Raw genomic sequence first — 18,433 nt, forward strand, 5'->3', positions numbered from 1 at the left:
CTTTAGAAAGTAGAAAATACAGATCAAGTAGAAATAATCTCAACTAAGTCAAAAAGAAAAATGATTGAGTTTAGAATCTTTTATATGATTAAGCCTCTTATATATAGCTTCTTTAAAGTAATCTGTAAAACAAAATAAATATTGTAAAGTAATCTGTAAAACATTGCTAAGAAGTTGATTCAAAGCTTGAGAATAATTACATCCAGTTACAAAAAATCACTATGTCTTCAAATCTAAAGACTTACGTTTTATAACCAAAAACAGAAAATGTGCACATGGCCAGTCAGAAATGCCTAATCAAAAACAAAATTCTAGTAATCTAGTGTCCATGTCCCCTGGAGATATGCAGATGTTCTACGGAATATAATTGGTCAAATTTAAAACTGTACTAATTGCATTTTATTCTTAAACATCTAAAGTTACCAGATGCAAATTCTATACCTGTTTATTTAGTTAACATAATCTCTCTTCCATGGTTAAAAAAATTAATGGTTTCATATCATGAAATTTAAGTACCAAAATGTCATTACTAATACATATTTACTTAAAACTCTCTAAAATGGGTGGATATGTTTAGAGATTTCTAATTTGCTTATCAAAGAATCAAATATGATGGTTCTTAACATACAAACATAACCATTAATTTTAGTCTCTAAATTTAAATTTATCAGATCTTATATTTACTATTTAACTCTCAGCCAATAGTTAAAAGTTACAGATGACCAGGGCACTGGGTTGAGTGACCAGCTCTTGGTTTCAGCTGAGGTCATGATCTCAGTCTCATGAGATCGATCCCTGCAACATGTTCCATGCTCAGCTCAGAGTCGGCTTCCCCTCTTCCTCTTGCTCTGCCCCTCCCCCTGCTCATGCTCTCAAATGAATAAATAAATAAACCTTTTTAAAAAAAAGTTATAGATGATCTATTTTCCTACCAAAGTTTCTCTTGTCCAGTGAAAGGAAGGAGTACCCAACTTGTATCACTGCTCTAGCTATCTATCAGGAAATGGCTTTTAGTATTTTGAAAGAACATAAAGCCCAGGAAAGTTATATAGAAGCCCAGGGAACTGCAAGTCTGTCTAGATGGAATCCTTCAACCACTATGCTTACTCTCGGAGATGGTAATGGTTCAAGTGAAGACCATAGGGTCTTCTGCTCAGCAGCCACATTCTAGGGCCAATCCTGAGCAAAGGTTCCAGAGACCACAGTGCCTCTCAATTTCCTCTCCTCCTTTTCAATCCCTTCTCTATTCCTCTTATAGGCTGTTCAATGTTCTTATATCCCACTTCTTTCTTTTTTCATAAAATTAAATAATTTTATAATTATTATATACTCATTTGTAACAATATTTGGCAATACATTGTCTTTCACAGAACAGCTGATCATTTTAAAAGCAGAGAGGAGGGAACCTGATGCTCATAAATTACCACCCAAAGTTCACTTGAAATCTGTTAAACCAAGAGGTATATGGGGCAGCAGGAGAAAGACCTTCTAAGTCTTCTCATATCTACTCTCAAGACTCAGGATTCCAGTCTTAGACCATTCAATTGGTGAGTAAGCAGTCTATAACTACATGTGAGTGAGTCCATAATGAAAAGAGGTATAAAGAGAGGTATAAATGCATCCTTGGGATTGATGGGCTAACCAACATCTAGGTAACTTAACCTAGCAGCATAGCGTATCATATCTACCCAAGAAACAGTTTTCTGAAGAGGAAGAGGGGAGAAAAAAGTCAAAATGTTTGAGCTTATACTACAAATGTTGTTGGTGGCTAAGACAACAATTTGCTTAACCACTGCATCTAAAGTAGCTAGCAACCAAGACAACACTCTATATAACCAAAATATGTAGAGCATATAGCTAGCAATGTTAATTTAAATCTTCACTGTAGATAGCATCCAAAGAGCAATAAGTGCCAGGGGGAAGGGGAATATTCTCTTTGCTCTGCCTCTCACTGATGGAATCTGGCTATTGTGCTGTGTGATTATTGGCCAGACACACACATTTGCAGGGCAGAGTAAACTCCATCTGCGTTGGATCTAACAGCAGGCACCCAGTGTACCTATCTGCTCCAGGCATATACTTTCTTCTTCTGAATCGCTTCCTGCTAGTTTTTATCTTTCAAAGGCTTCATTTCACTGTATTTCCCAGTGTCTTCCCTTCTGTCCTAAGCAAAACTAGATGTTCCAAGGAAACACAGGATTATATGCGCGCACGCGCACACACACACACACACACACACACACACACACACACACACAGTGCAACTTTAAAATATTGTATTTTTCTGCAGCAACTCTGTTTAACGATGATAAGGTAGGGTGGGGCATATACATACTGCATTTATTTGAAATCATACTAACCCAAGAGGGAATCTTTTTTTTTCTTTTTTTAAGATATCATTTATTTATTTGAAAGTGAGAGAGAGAGAGAGAGAGAGAGAGAGAGAGTGAGTGAGTGGCGGGGGAAGGCTGAGGGAGAGGGAGAAAGAGAATATCAAGTCTCACACAGGGTTCCATCTCATGACTGGGAGATCAGGACCCAAGCCAAAACCAAGAATCAGACACCTAATTAACTGAGCCACACACATGCCCCTCCCTGGAGGGATTTTCTACCACTCATTAGATATTAAAAGGAATGTCTTCCATGGGAAGTGTCTCACTTAATTTAACTCACCTAATTCCTACTATGTCTAAGGCATGGTTTTTCATTATCGTAAGGGGTAAAATTAGTGAGATAGTTTTGACTTCAGTAAGATTACATTAAAATGGGGGGAATAAGACAAGTGCCAATATAATTACATTATGGAAAGTACCTCATGTAATAAAATAATACATTTTCAGGTCTAATCATTTTGGTTTTACGGTCCTCCTATCTTGTTATACTGTTGTCTGATTTCTCTTTCCCTGATCTTCAGTGATCTTAAGCACTCTTTCTATCTTATCCCTTTTTACTTTCTCTTGTTATTATACCTTTTTGTGAGTTCTGGGCAGTTTAGAGAAATGACCTAAGTAAGTTTTCACTTTCTTGGGTAAAACAAGGCAATCAAATTAAATCATTTTTAATGTTTCTTCCAGATTCAAAATTTTACGAAAATTATCTCCTCTTTTCTTTGCCACAATTCAGTTGTTCAGTTTCTTTCCCTTTTACATCCACTTTGCCCCCGTTTCCTACAGAACAATAAGTCTGGAAAACACACATTTGTTAAATTCCTTTAGTTTTGTAGTCTTGTTTCAGTGGTGGGGTTCTTACCAATAGACATACACATGATAGGGGGTAAACATGTCAAGAGGCAGAACACAGCTAGAAATAGGAATTTGTGAGAGGCAAGTTTCCAGTAAAGAATTGACTCATAATATACTAAAAAGAAATTTCCATGATCTATAGGAGCTTGTTTTTGATACTTTACTAAAAATTTTAGAGAAATGATGTTGAGAGTAGAAGAAGACCTTAAACTTCTATACACTGTGCTGAGTTTATTACCAATAGAAAAGGTTTCCTTTTATTTTTTTAAAGACTGTATTTTCAAGTACACATTTCTATACCGAATGTGTGGCTCAAACTTATGGCCCCAAGATCAAGAGTCACATGCTCTACCAGCTGAGCCAGCCAGGTGCCCAGAAGCTTTTCTTTCTTCCTTTCTCCCTCCCTCCCTTCCTTCCTTCCCTTCCCCTTCCTTCATTTTCTTTTTATTTATTTATTTTTTTTCTTTCTTTCTTTCTTTCTTTCTTTCTTAGATTTTATTTATTTATTTGAGAGAGAGAGCAGTGTGTGTAGGGAGAGGGGCAAAGAGAAGGGAAAGCAGACTCCCCCCGTGAATGAGGAGCCCAACATGGGGCTCGATCCCAGGACCCTGAGATCATGATGTGAACAGAGGCTTAACTGACTAAGCCACCTAGGCATCCCCAAGGCTTTTCTTCTAGCTATAGATAACACCAGCTACTTTCTTAGAACCAAAGAGCAAATATTTCAGATTTGAGTTATAAAAAAGCTGTATAGCTTACTAATTTACTCAAATAAAAAAACATGGGAATAGTAATATCAGAAGTTCCTATAAAATTGGGATGATGTTTGCATTTAAAAAGGTTTAAAAAAATAAAAATAAAAACAAAATAAAAAGATTTAATTTTTTTCCAGAAGGATTTTATGTATTTTGAAAGATGCATAATGTTATGACTGTTAAAAATGCTATTTAGGACAAAATGTTTGTGAAGTGAAACATGACCTGTGACACACAAATCATTAATACAATAGGAATGCACTTAAATTTTGCTTTCAGCCTTACCCAAGTTTTTCAGTGAGTGAACATGTATGCAGGCCCTGATCATGTTAGGGAAAAATAAAATCTCTAAAGCAATAGAAACGAGATGAAACAGGAAGGAAAATAGCACCAGGGGAAATGTTGGGGTCAGCAGAGACTTCTTGCCTTCAGCTATACATCCTAACATCAGAGAAAATGCAAGCCAAAATATGCAGGAGTAACAGTAAAAAAAATCAGGTTAACACACCAAACTTTCATATATAAGACTTTTTAAAAGAAGTTAGAAAGCTTAAATAATATTGAAAATGCACAGGAGAATTCCAAAAACAATTTTAAGTGTATTATATAAGAGAAGCCACATGCTTAGGTAAAAAGATAAATAGAAATAATTATTATAGACAAACAAATGAGCAAACATTTCCTCTAGAAGTGTGAACCAACTAAGAGCATGAGTTGCCTAGAGCTGTTGCTCTTCTTCAGGCCATGTATGATAACTGAGCCAGTGCCATTGAGGGCTACAGAGACAAGGCTATCCAGAGCTGAGATGTTCACAGGTGCCCTGCTATGATGCCTGGCACAGCTAAACCCATATATTATAGGGCACTCTTACTTCCCAACATTGAAAATGACCTAAAAGAAGAGGATACCGGAGAAGTGAATAGGGAAAAGCCATGCGCAGAGCAATGATAGAGTTTGTCTAGTCCTACAACTATTTTACATTTCAAAGACCAAAGAGAAAATCTGGGAACAACAAACACAGATGAATATAAATCTTTATTTTTCTAAACTCAAGTCAGTTTCTATGAGGGGCTTGTATTATTAAAAATATCACAGTGATCTATTTTATGTCTAAGTTGGTGTATACAGGAATCAAATGTAAAATGACGCTCATAGTTTCAAACAATAGTACATTGTGTAACTTCAAACAGAAAGGATTTTTTGCAGGGAATTTTCCTTAAAAACTAACTATATAACTATATTTCTTCAAAGGGAAATAAATGGCAATGAGTAAAGTCCTCCTAATTATTCAAACTAAAATTTCCATCTGTTATTTTTTACTTAAATCTGAAAGTAACTTAAGGATGATAAGTCCTAAATCAAAGAGAAGTAAACTTAGTTATAAGATTTGACCTTTTTATGTCTTTCATACTTGATTTCAATCAAGTCTACTTTGAATCTTGAAAAACAATTGGATTTTGTTTTCTTCTCTCTGCCCCATTTTGGGGCTTCTCCACTCTGAATTTGTATCAAAATTACAGTGTATAATTTATAAGCTGTAATACATATTACATATTATTATTGTGTTTATAAAAGACTCTGAAAACACTCATTTGTTTGAAGCACATTCTGTTAGTTCACTAATAGTGTGAATTGACCATTATTAGTGATTTTAAAAATGTTAGGTAGCTTGGGGTGCCAAGCTGGCCCAGTTGGTAGTGCCTATGACTCTGGATCCCAGAGTAGTGCGTTTGAGCCCCAAGTTGGATGTAGAGTTTACTTAAAAATAATTTTTTAAAAAGATTTATTGACTTACTTATTTGACAGAGAGAATCACAAGTAGGCAGAGAGGCAGGCAGAGAGAGAGAGGGAAGCAAGCTCCCTGTTGAGCAGAGAGCCTGATGCGAGGCTTGATCCCAGGACCTTGAGATCATGACCTGAGCCAAAGGCAGAGGCTTAACCCACTGAGCCACCCAGGAGGCTCGAAAATAAAATCTTTTAAAAAGATGTTACGTATTTTAGAATTAGTGAAGAAATTAAAAGGACATCTGTGAAAATGTAAGGCATTTACCTATTTTATCTGGTACTATGAGAGATGTTTTCTTTCAGTCAGATATTAGTATGAGCCTAAAGATTGTATTATATTTTTTCTAATAATTACCTTTAAAAGACAATTTTAAAATTGTTTTGTTATAATGGAATTACTATACCTTTTTTTCCCCTGAAGATTTGATTTATTTGAAAGAGAGAGAGAGAATGAGCAGGGGGAGAGGGAGAAGCAGGCTCACTACTAAGCAGGGAGTCTGATGTGGAACTCAGTCCCTGGACCCTGGGATCATGACCCAAGCCAAAGACGCTTAACCAACTGAGCCACCCAGGCACCCCAAACTGCTGTACTTTTAAGTGCACATTATTTTTGTGTTGTGTCATTTTCAAAAATGAAACATATAACATATATTCCATAGAAACAATGTAGAAATATCGAACTTTTTAAACAGGCCAAAACAATCTGCATGACAGATTTATTAAAATAACTTGAAAATTATGTCATTAATAAACAGAATAGTGTAGGGGCGCCTGGGTGCCTCAGTCAGTTACACATCTACCTTAGGCTCATGTCATGATCCCAGGGTCCTGGGATTGAGCCCCCACATTGGCTCTCTACTCAGCAGGGAACCTGCTTCCCCCTCTCTCTCTCCCTTTCCTCCCTGCTCCTGCTCTCTCTCTCAAATAGATAAAATCTAAAATAAAATAAAATAAATGAAATGAAATGAAATGAAATTGTGTAGATTATTACATAAACTTGTTAGGTAGTTAATTACAAAGAAAAATTCACTATCAGTTCTCTTTTACATATTTAGGGTATTTTTTTCTTCTTTCTTTCTTTCTTTTTTTCTTTCTCCCTCTCCCACCCCCTCTTCCTCTCCTTCTCCTTCTTCTTCTTTGCTTTAATCACCCACCAATCTTAAACTGAACTAACAGAGATGGGTGAAGGAAACATATTCAGGACACAAAAGAAGGAAAACTTAATGCAAATATGAAGGAAAGGTTTACACAGTATTCAAGACCTCTAGTTCCTTAATTGGAAGCACAGAAGAGGCTCTGATTTTAAATTCTGAACATCACCAGGACCCTGATTAAGGAGTTTATAGGCATTTTTTTCCTTTTATGAAATGAATTTCAACATCTATTGGAAGAAAGGGAGATGACTAATTTCTATCTACTTTAATATACTCATTTTACCTTAAATCTAGAGTTCTCAAACTTTCCTGGTTCATGACACCCTTAATGTCTCAGTAATTTTTTCACAGCCCTCCTAGTCAGAAAAAAAAAATATCTAAGAGTTTTACTTATTAAGTAGTTAGGTCCAAACAACTTAGTAATAATTGTTATGGAAAATGACCAATGTCACTGTGTTTCCATCGAAAACGTAGAACATTCTGCTGTATCTTTTGTGAATTTGCTGCAGTATTCTGGGGCACCATGGTACAGTTTGAAAAATATGGGCCTACATCAGGAAAATGCAAAATAGTAGTCGGAAACTATATAAAGCATCCTAAAAATATTAAAGAATAGAAACCATCTCCAATATGTATAAGAATCCAGATGAATCAGGTGAAATCGCAAAAAGAGTGAATTAAAAAAAAATTTTGTCCTAGCTAGACAGAAGAAACACACAGAATATCTTTTAAGTTTGTATGTTATTCACGCACACATATACACACACACACAAACACACAGCCTAAGATGACATCCAGGGAAGAAAAAGAAAAAGAAATAAAATAAGCATCTAAATAAGCATGAAACATACAAGAAAAATTAATTAGGCTAGGTAAACGTAAAATAAAAACTAATGATAAAATTTTAAGTGGTCAAAAACGATTGGAAACATTCCCGAATAACCCCATAGTATATATATATGAAAAAAATCTGTACTTTGATCTTCAAATAAAATCAAAATTGTCTCTAAAAATAAAACTGTCTTCTCCCTTCTCCTTCTCAATATAACTATAGTTTTAACTTATCTTTTTCTCTCTGAGCTGCCAGGCAATGTTCAACAAAGAGATGCCAAGATCTGTTAGCAGAAACCTGACAAAATTGAGTTCTTTTCTATGCAATTTTTGTACTTCTATACAAAGATAAAGAAAACCTTAGAAAAAAATTTAGAGAAAATAATCAGCTGGTGTCAAAAGAGGCAATTGCAGGCCAAAGACTATATTTAGAGCATAAATTGAAAAAAATACATGTAAAATATTCATGTATTTCTGACTTTTCTTTGCATCACAAATAAAGCATTCTTAAGACTTTCTTTTTAACAGAACAGGTACAAACTTGAACGCAACAGTGCAGTGACTCTCAGTTAATTAGCTTTGCAAAGCTTTGCTTTAAAGCCTACGGGTTGCATCAGATAAGAGGAGGGGTGAGGGAGGAAAGAGAACGGTTTAAATGGTTGGGAATGAGAGCACAGCCAGCCAGTAGAGAAGGAAATTATCATGAATACTGCTGCATTTTGCAAAAACTCATTTCCTAATGAAACAAAATTTCCTAAAACAATAGATGACTTCCTCTAGAACCATGTCACAAAGAGAAAAAAAAAGTTATCAGTTTTCCCAAATGGTGAGTTAAATAAAACAGGAGCCATTTGCCTCTGACTTGTGTGTTTAAATTAAACTTGGTTGAGTTTATAACCACTTATTCATTGTAACTCCCTTAAGTACCACAGAAATTTGAAATTAGAGGGAGAACTTTGGACTTAGCACAATTTCACTAGGTCTTAGTGAAAAGGTTAAGAAACAATACTTAATAGTTTCAGTCAGTTTCAAAAGCATTGATTAGATGCTTATAAGTGATCCATCAGGTAAAGAGAGCATGAAAATAAACTGAAAAAGAGCTTTCTAAAGGCATGTCCAAGGCTGATGGCCACACTAAACAAAATGATAAAATTAATTGGCATCTACTACATTTTTCATTCCCTACGCTGATGTCTTATTCTACTTTTCCACCCCAAATACTTATAAATAAATCTTATTAATATTTTCATTATTTAACTAGTAGCTAATTAGCAACAGAAATGTGAGTTAATACTACCAATGGCATTTGTATCTGAATGCAAATTATCTGAATACTAAAGAACTTTCCATCAGCCTCAATGGCAGGACTTCCCAACCTTGGCTGCATGATGGAATCACCTAGGAAGTTTTTAAAAATCTGATGCCCAGGCCACACTCCTGACAAATTAAATCAGAACTTCCGGGGTGCGGGCCCAATCATCAGAATTTTTTCTAAGTTCTCCAGGTGATTCCAATGTACAACCAAAATTAAGAATCACTGGCTTTAGGCAAAGCATTTGAAAAAATAAAATTCCAAGCTAGTGAAGGAGATTTTTTTTCGTAGGGATTTATTATGTTGCTCTATGGAGGTTGTCAACTGGTGGGAATGCTCTGTTCGAAGAAAAGGACCGTATTTATTAAGAGAGACTGCTACATTTAAAAAATCACTAAACACTTAATTTCTAAGTCTTGATTTTAGGAAGTTACCTCACTTGGGCTTTGGGTACAAAATAGGGATAATAATAGCAATGCCTAGGCTCATGGTGCTGTTGATGATGATCAAATGTAACAGAGTACCAGAAAATGCTCTATAAACTATAACATTTTATTTAGTATTATGTAGCTGAGCTGTAGAACCATTTATCATTAAAAAGACTAGCTGTAATGTAGATTATAACTGTAATATGGATTATTACCTAAATGATTTGCCACTTTGTTTTAATAGGCATTTACTTTATGAAATCTAAGTGTCTAGCCCAGTGTTTCTCAAAGTATGGTTCCTGAACCACTAGCACCAGCATCACCTGGACACCTCAGAAGTGCAAATTCTTGGGGTCTATCCCAGACCTAACTAAATCTGAAATTGGAGGCAGAACCTAGCAATCTAATTTGAATAAGACATCCAGGCAATTCTGATGTTAAAATCTGAGGACCATATATCCAGCCAAAGTGAGTAAAAAGTGAGTATGAATGACAAGTATCAAAGGAAAATACATAGTATTTGATATTTGAAACTTTAAAGGTTGCAGTACAAAGACATAGTGGCCTAAATTACTACTTTAAAAAAAATCCTAAAGCTTTGTTTTCAAAAATAATATAATTCTCTTTACCCAGCCAATCTTTATCAATTAACACATTAATCATGAATCCAGTGGTAGTATATAAATTTGAGAATCAGATAAATCACAGAGCATATAACACTCCGGATAAGGAATAAAGAAACAAAACTCTAGTAGGAGTTAACAGTGGTTCAGAAAATAGTCAAGTTTTAATTCATTGGGCCTGCATGTCTCTCAGAGGAAGAATCACAACTGTATCTTAAAAATCATATTTATCCTAAAGACAACACCCCACAGCATCTCAATGTTCTTATTCAGGCTATGGAAGTGTTTCATCACTTACTCAGAGAAAAGACCATTACTTAGACTGAATCACCAGCAATATTTCCTGCAGCATAAGATTTGTCATTGGGTCTGCTAAGCAACAGAAAAACAATCTCAAAACTTCTTATCTTAAGAGATATCATAAGAGAAAGCTATCAGCATTGCTCCCAAACTCAGAGTTTGTTATTTGCCACTAATAAAACATATACAGGAGAGTAATAGGTGAGATCACTGAAGAGTCTTGTGAGATTGCAACAGAGAGTTCTTTGAGATCTTTCTTGTTTTCTCTTTTTCCATTTTAAAAAAACTTTGGGGGGCACCTGGGTGGCTCAGTGGGTTGAGACCGCTGCCTTCAGCTCAGGTCATGATCTCAGGGTCCTGGGATCGAGCTCTGTGTCGGGCTCTCTGCTCAGCGGGGAGCCTGCTTCCCCCCTCTCTGCCTGCCTCTCTGCCTACTTGTGATCTCTCTCTCTCTCTCTCTCTCTCTGTCAAATAAATAAATAAATAAATATTTAAAAACAAACAAACAAACCCAAAAACAAACTTTGGTGTCCTCACACCTAGCACCGCCCTGGAAAGATGAGAGTGAAATATCCCAATTAAGAACTGACTTTATCCCAATTAAAAACTGCTGTACCTCATAAGAAAAATGAACAATTCTAAACTCTTACTTCCTACACTGGAAAAAACTAGCACAGGTAAATAATTGCCAAAATAATTAATTCCTTTTGCTCACCCACTCATCTATAAATACTTATTGAGTACCTAATATACTCTAGGTATTGTTCTAGGTGCAGAGTGAGTCTAGAGAGATGCACAGATGTCAGTGAGGAGGACAGAGATTCCATGTCTCCAGGTTTCAGTTTCTCTGTCAACCAAACCATTAGTACTCAAACTTGAGCAAGCATCACAATCACCTGGAGAGCTATTTAAAACAGACTTTTGAAGCCCACCCAGATTTTCTATTCTGTAGATCTGAGATCGGGTCCCCAAAGTAGCATTTCTAATAGATTCTCAGGTGATGCTGATGCTGCCAGGGCAGTGGCCACACTTTGAGAACCATTTACCAAGCCACCCGAATGCAGCTCTTCACGCTATCCCTGCCGACTTCCAAGCACTATACATCTCTCTTCCAAAGAAGACAATGGCCTGGAGACTGCCTCATGCCTGTTGTCATAATCATGTACAACTGAGCAAAATTCCAGTTTCAAGAACCACCTCAAATATCTACAATCAGTAAGCTCCAGATCAGAGGGAAAAAGTATAAACAACAGAGAAAATTCTCCTTCCAGGGGGTTTTCTCTATCCTTGCTTTTCTTTATATTTTATTCTCTACCATAAGAAATCATTTTTATATTATGATTTCCCAATGCGAGTGTTATGGAAAACACTCCTTTAGACTTTTCATATATCTTTAATAAAATCACAGCTTTTCTTCTAAATTCAGTTCTCATGGGCCTAACACCCACCCTATTTGTCAGACTATCTCCTTTTTGAACAAAAGAATCATAGGATTAGAAGGAACACTGAGAATTCACTTAATCCCTCCTTGGCCTCAGACAACACTGTATCTAAACCATCCCCAAATATAGCAATTTTTAGTACAAAGACGTACAGGCACTAAGAATTTCTCATTCAACATTCTGTCACAGACTTGAAGATACTAATATACTTTCCCTCAGCCTTCCCTTCTCCAAGCTAATCATCCTCAACATTTAGACTTTCTTCATTAGATTTCCTAAACTTTATTTTGACTCTTCCTTAATAACTTTATCCTACCTTATACTTCAGAGCCTGAATTATGTATGTACTGTTGTCATGAAGGCTTTTTTTCTTTTTTGGTATGTGAAAGAGATAAGTTAATTTGTAGCTTGAATAAAAATGAATTTAATTGGAACAGAGAAATATATATGTATAAATGCCACTAAAATATAATACAGTGGCATTCATTTGAACAATTAGTTTCAAATATCCTTTATTTTATTAAAATATATAGCAATGTCTTACAGTTTTAAAAACTTTACATTATAAATCACTAGCCATTTCACACATAAAATGGATTGGAATTAGAGATCTTTTAAAAATATGCCACAAATTGGGACACCTGGGTGGCTCAGTGGGTTAAGCCTCTGCCTTTGGCTCAGGTCATGATCTTAGGGTCCTGGGATTGAGCCCTGCATTGTGGGGGGGGGGGGTCTTTGCTCGGCAGGAGCCTACTTCCCCCTCTCTCTCTGCCTGCTTCTCTGCCTACTTGTGCTCTCTCTTTCTGTCAAATAAATAAATAAAATATTTTTTAAAATAAAATAAAATATGCCACAAATTATAAATAACCATATTTCATGACACTTCACACAGGACAAGACAGTATTATTAATTTGCTTTTTTGATGTTTTATATCATGTTTGCTACTAAAGTTGGAGTAGCTAATCAATGATTTATTTGTGAATGATTCTAAAAATACTAAATATTATATAATAATCATTTCGTGAAAATATTCGAGCCTCAAGAGTCAGAGGACTTTAGAAAGTCAATGAGTACAAGACAAGATAGGGTAAAGGCCATGTCCAATCATATGTTTCTGAGCAGTTTAGAAAGGGAAAATAGTTAATACACTGGAAATGGGGTAAAACGGGGTGATTCACTTATTTCTATGTCTCCCGTTCTAAATATCACTATTCAAAATGAATCTTTGCTTTTGGAATGGTGAGGTGCTCTAAGCAAGCCTAGGCCTGAGGGATAGGTTTGTTTCCTTGCCTATTGGGACCAAGGTGTACGGTGGAGGCGATGCATTTAGTCTCCAGAGAGAAGGAAGATGCTGCTTGCACAGCACTTCTACTCACCAGTCCATGCAGCAGCAAGGGTGTTGGCTTTGAAGGAAGCCAACTGTCCTGCTCTCCCAGCCAGAGGTAAAGAATTGCATTGGTGGCCACTAGAGGGAGGAGGATTAGGAATAGAGTAAATTGTGGGGAAAAGGCACCCATGAAAAACGCACATGGGACAACCAACACATCACCAACCACCGCCTAGCAGCTACCTCTCTGAGGGACTATAATGGGGTCAGCATACACCATTAACCCAGAGACCCAGACACTAGGAGTTATCGTAGTATCCCAGTATATAGCCCCTTAACTGTGATGGCTGGAGAAGGGAGTTGAATAGGTTTGTGGGAAACACACAAGCACACAAACACAAACACGCAAGCACACAGACATACATTCTCATCCCCCATTACAAGAAGTTGAATCTGTGCCGTCTGATTCTTGCTCATTTTCTTATTTAAAACTCATGATGTTCTTTACCAAGAATGTGTTCACGAAAAGCAAACAGCCCACCTTCAAGATAGTCTTGGGAGAAGCACCAGCAGAGACACTCATTGTGCCAAGATGTATTTTACCAACAAATCTGTACAAATTACATGAGGTTAAAAACAAATGGAATATAATATAATTAAAGCAAAGTTTCTTTTTGCTAAATTACAGCTTGAAGCAAACCTGCAAGAAATGTTTCCAATTAGCTTCTTTAGCAAACACAAAGCATAGCTCAGAATATGTTTTGCTTTCCATCTGCCCTCTGGGTGGGCTGCCTAGTGTGTGTCTTACCTCCGGCACAAGTAGTTGAGCATTCTGACCAAGGCTGATGATTCCATGAAAAACCAACTTCATTGTCTCCACTGCCGGTCCGAGTGATGGGAACGTTGAATTTATACCTAATTCCCAAATTCTGTTCCTGAAGCAGAACCTGCCATTGAAAACAACTGGTGAAGATAATTAAAATACAATGAGGCTTCATTCAAATATTTATTGTTTCTTTTGAAGAGGAAAATGTCATAAAGTAAGTCTTACAGGAAATTTAAGATAACCTGTAGAACACACGCAATGATATTGAATTTTCTCCTTCCATTTTCATGGGTAATTTAGAATCATTTCTCTTAAACGCCTTGTTTGGTTATAAAAATACTATTTAAGCAGGCATTGAAAAGATCAGTCATATGGAAGGAGCAATATGGCCTTAGCCTTACACAGATTTGATACCCTTGGATAAACCATTTTCCTTTATTAACCTTAATATCACCACCTGTAAAACAGAGATAACAAAGCCTGCCCCTCTGTACCTCACAAGGCAGATCACAAATGGAAAAAGTTAAGTGGCAAAGACACATTTACCATGACAATGAGATTTTCTGAGGTGGGACCTAGAGCTTCCAAAGATTCTGGTTCATCAGTTGGTCTCTTGTAGTGAAAAGCAGTCCCAGCAACATCAAACTTCCGAGGCCAGTCAATAGTCCAGGCACCATTAATATAGTAATCATCTCCTTCAGATTTCAAAGCTAAAAAAAAAAAAAAAAAGTCTATCTAAAATGTAAAACTTCATTTGCCACAATGTCACTTATTAACTGCACTGGAGTGTACAATGAGTATCCATTTCATTTCTACTTGGAGATAGGATTCTTGGCCATTTGCTTAAGTAAAAATTAACATGGTAATTTTGCATGTGAACGCCAAGAAGATGTTAAGTATTTATTGATGATAGTAATAAAAAGAAATGAAAGTTTTATCTGGAGGAATAAACACATGGAACTAGCAAGGGAAATTATAAGAAAAGCAATAATTGGGGTAAGAGTAGGGAGCAGATTTTCTTGCCTAAAACTTAAAATTATAATTACATGAATATGAGATGAAGTGGACTTGTGGTACTGGCACACAGACAGAAAAATGGAGCCAAACAGTGAAGAAATAAACCCAGGGCACCTGGGTGACATAGTTAAGCATGATTCTTGATTTCAGCTCAAGTCATGATCTTAGAGTCCTGACATTGAGTCCTATATCGGGCTCCATGCTCAGCACAGAGCCTGCTTAAGATTCTCTCCCCTTGGCCCCTCTTCCTGTATACTCTCTCTTTCAAAATAAATAAATAGGGCGCCTGGGTGGCTCAGTGGTTTAAGCCTCTGCCTTCGGCTCAGGTCATGATCTCAGGGTCCTGGGATCGAGGCCAGTATCCTGCTCTCTGCTCAGCAGGGAGCCTGCTTCCTCCCCTCTCTCTGCCTGCATCTCTGCGTACTTGTGATCTCTCTCTCTGTCAAATAAATAAATAAAATCTTTAATAAATAAATAAAATCTTTTAAAAAATTATTAAATTCTACATTATATCAATTTCACCTGAATAAAAACAAAATTTAAAAAAGAGAGAAAGAATAAATGCCAGATGGGTAAATATTTAAATGTATACATAGTTAAATAATAAAATGCTAGAAAGAAAATATGGAAGAACTTAAAAAAGTAATATTAGGGTATAAAAAGGTTTTCTAACCATGACAAAAAAACCTCACAAACTATAAAGAATACGCTTAATAAATATGCATGCATAACTTTTTAAACCTCTGTAGAAAAATAATGTATTAAAAAGTTTTATAAAAAAAGTTTTATAAATATGTGATAAGAAAAAGGACTATTAGCACTACTATATAAAATACAGATAAAAACTCCCATAAATAAATAGGATGATGATAATTTTAATAATGATGATCATGATTTGACAGTGACAAACATGTCAGTATAATTTTTTGTTAACATGCTAGCTTCTTCAAAACCTTTATCACAGGGGTGCCTGGGTGGCTCAGATGGCTAACCATCTGACTTGGTTTCAGCTCAGGTCATGACCTCAGAGTTGTGAGATCAAACCCCACACAGGGCTCCATGCTCAGCAGAGAGTCTTCTCTCTCTCTCTGTCTCCCTCTCCCCTTCAACTTGTGCATTCATGTACACTTAAAAAGAACAAAAACAAAAAACAAAAACCTTTAAAAAACACACACACAAAATTTTCTCAGGCCAGATGAACAAGCAGCTCAAAAGCACTAAAAAGGTCATGGCACATAGAGTCTCTGACTCTCTGGACCTCTACCACTTGTCCTTAATATTATATACCATTTCCATACCCCCAACCCTATCCTCCTGGCAAGTTACTTGTACTTTCTTGACTCCAGATATGTTGTGAAAATTCATTTAATTGTCAAAAATAAATCTAACTAATCTTTTGGGATTTGTCAACCAGTTTTCTGTCACTTAACACATTGAAAGTACTTTGACTATATAAGGACATCTGAGACTGTATGATATGAAATACTGAAAACAAAAATTAAAACAAGCCTCCCCCACCCACCACCAGTAGCTCTGAATTCTCCTTCAATTTTAACTCTCACTTTCCATTTTTTCAACTACTTAATGAATGGATCTTTACTCACTTTTGCTGGTACTATAATAAATTCAGAAAAACACAAAGTATTTAAAAAGGAATGAATAAGGGAGGAAGATGTGACTTTATAGACAGAGCATTATCAAAGGGAAAAATCTGATATTAGGATTCTTATTTTTTAGTCTTTTGATGTGGAAAAGAATCCAAAATTATGGCATAAAAATAAAGGTTTTTTTAAAATTTACTCATTTATTTTAGAAAGAGTGAGAGAGAGAGTGGGGGTAGGAGCAGAGGGAGAGAAACCCCAGGCAGACTCCCCCACTCAGTGTGGAGCCCCACACAGGACTTGATCTCATGACCTATGAGATCATGACCTGAGGTGAAAGCAAGAGTTTGGACACCTAACTGAGTGAGCCACCCAGGTGCCCTAATAAAGAGGTTTTCTTAAATAAAGGAAGGAAGAGCCTGATAATACAAATGTTCCATCTAAAGAAGCATTCTAGATGTGGTCTTATCTTTAAAAATATTTAAGCAAGGGGATATTTCCAAGGAAATAAGAACTTATCCAGGTCTCGCTGGAGGTTTCTGAAGAGTCTAAATTTGTCTTAAAAGATCAAACATCCAATAAAAAGAATTCCCACTTCTTTCCATGTTGAGATAACTGGTATTGAACTTGCCCTCCAACAGTAAACAACTGGAAAACTCATAAAACTTTTGAATCAATTGTTCTTAAGCTGAAAAGTTAGTGACATTGTTTGCAGATGATATGATACTATACATAGAAAATCCTACAGACTCCACCAAAAAACTATCAGAAGTATAAAAGAATTCAGTAAAGTTACAGAATACAGAATTAATACCCAGAAATTGGTAGTGTGTCTATACAGCAATAACAAAGTAGCAGAAATAGAAATTAAGAAAACAATCCCAGGGATGCCTGGGTGGCTCAGTTGGTTAAGCATCTGCCTTCAGCTCAGGTCTTCTGGGATAGAGTCTTATATCAAGCTCTCTGCCCAGTGGGGAGCCTGCATCCTCCTCTGCCAGTCTGCCTCGCCCCTCCATGAATAAATAAATAAGATCTTAAAAAAAAAAAAAAAAGAAAACAATCCCAATTACAACTGCATCAGAAAGAATAAAATACCCATGAATAATCTTAACTAAAGAGGTAAAAGACCTATACTCTAAAAAACTATAAAACATTGGTGAAAGAAACTGAAAACAACACAAACTAAAAGATATTCCACTCTCATGGATTGAAAGAATCACAAGACATGAGATCAATACAAAAAGAAATCAATCATATTGTTACATAACAATAAATCTTTCAAAAATGAAATTAAGATATCAATGCCATTTATAATGACATCAAAAAGTATGAAATATTTAATGGTAGATTTAAGAAAAAATGGGTGCAAGACCCATACACTGAAAAATAAACACTGATGAACAAATATAAAGACTTAAATAAATATATAGGTAAATCTTTTCGTGTATTGGAAGATAATATCTTTAAGATACCAGTTCTCCCCAGATTGATCTACACATTCCATATAATCTCTTTTTGCAGAAATTGACAAGTTTATTTTAAACTGCATACAGAAATGTATAGGATTTAGATATGCAAAAATTATTTTGAGAAAGAAGAACAAATTTGAGAACCTAATGCTTCCTATTTTGGAATTCTACTAGAAAACTCTGTTAATTAATACAACATAGTTTTGATTTAAGGATAGACACCTACATATATATCAATGGAAGGGAACAAAAAGAGACCCATACATTCATGTTTAAATGACCTTTAACAGAAATGTCAAGGTAATTCAATGGGGGAAATG

At 35.8% G+C, this 18,433-nt stretch overlaps 1 protein-coding gene across 1 annotated transcript in view; it reads right to left on the reverse strand.

Annotated features, from left to right (window-relative positions):
• LOC111156970 (ADAM metallopeptidase with thrombospondin type 1 motif 6) overlaps window positions 1-18,433 on the reverse strand; it is a 300,261-nt gene that overhangs the window by 39,759 nt on the left and 242,069 nt on the right. The window contains exons 18-19 of the mRNA XM_022518156.1: window positions 14,573-14,736; window positions 14,009-14,147 (exon numbers count right to left, since the gene is read on the reverse strand). Of these exons, the coding sequence (XP_022373864.1) occupies window positions 14,009-14,147; window positions 14,573-14,736 (303 nt within the window). The remainder of the gene's footprint in view (window positions 1-14,008; window positions 14,148-14,572; window positions 14,737-18,433) is intronic.

Source organism: Enhydra lutris, unplaced genomic scaffold, assembly GCF_002288905.1.
Source record: "Enhydra lutris kenyoni isolate GAN:26980312 unplaced genomic scaffold, ASM228890v2 scaffoldscaffold50, whole genome shotgun sequence".
Taxonomy (NCBI): Eukaryota; Metazoa; Chordata; class Mammalia; order Carnivora; family Mustelidae; genus Enhydra; species Enhydra lutris.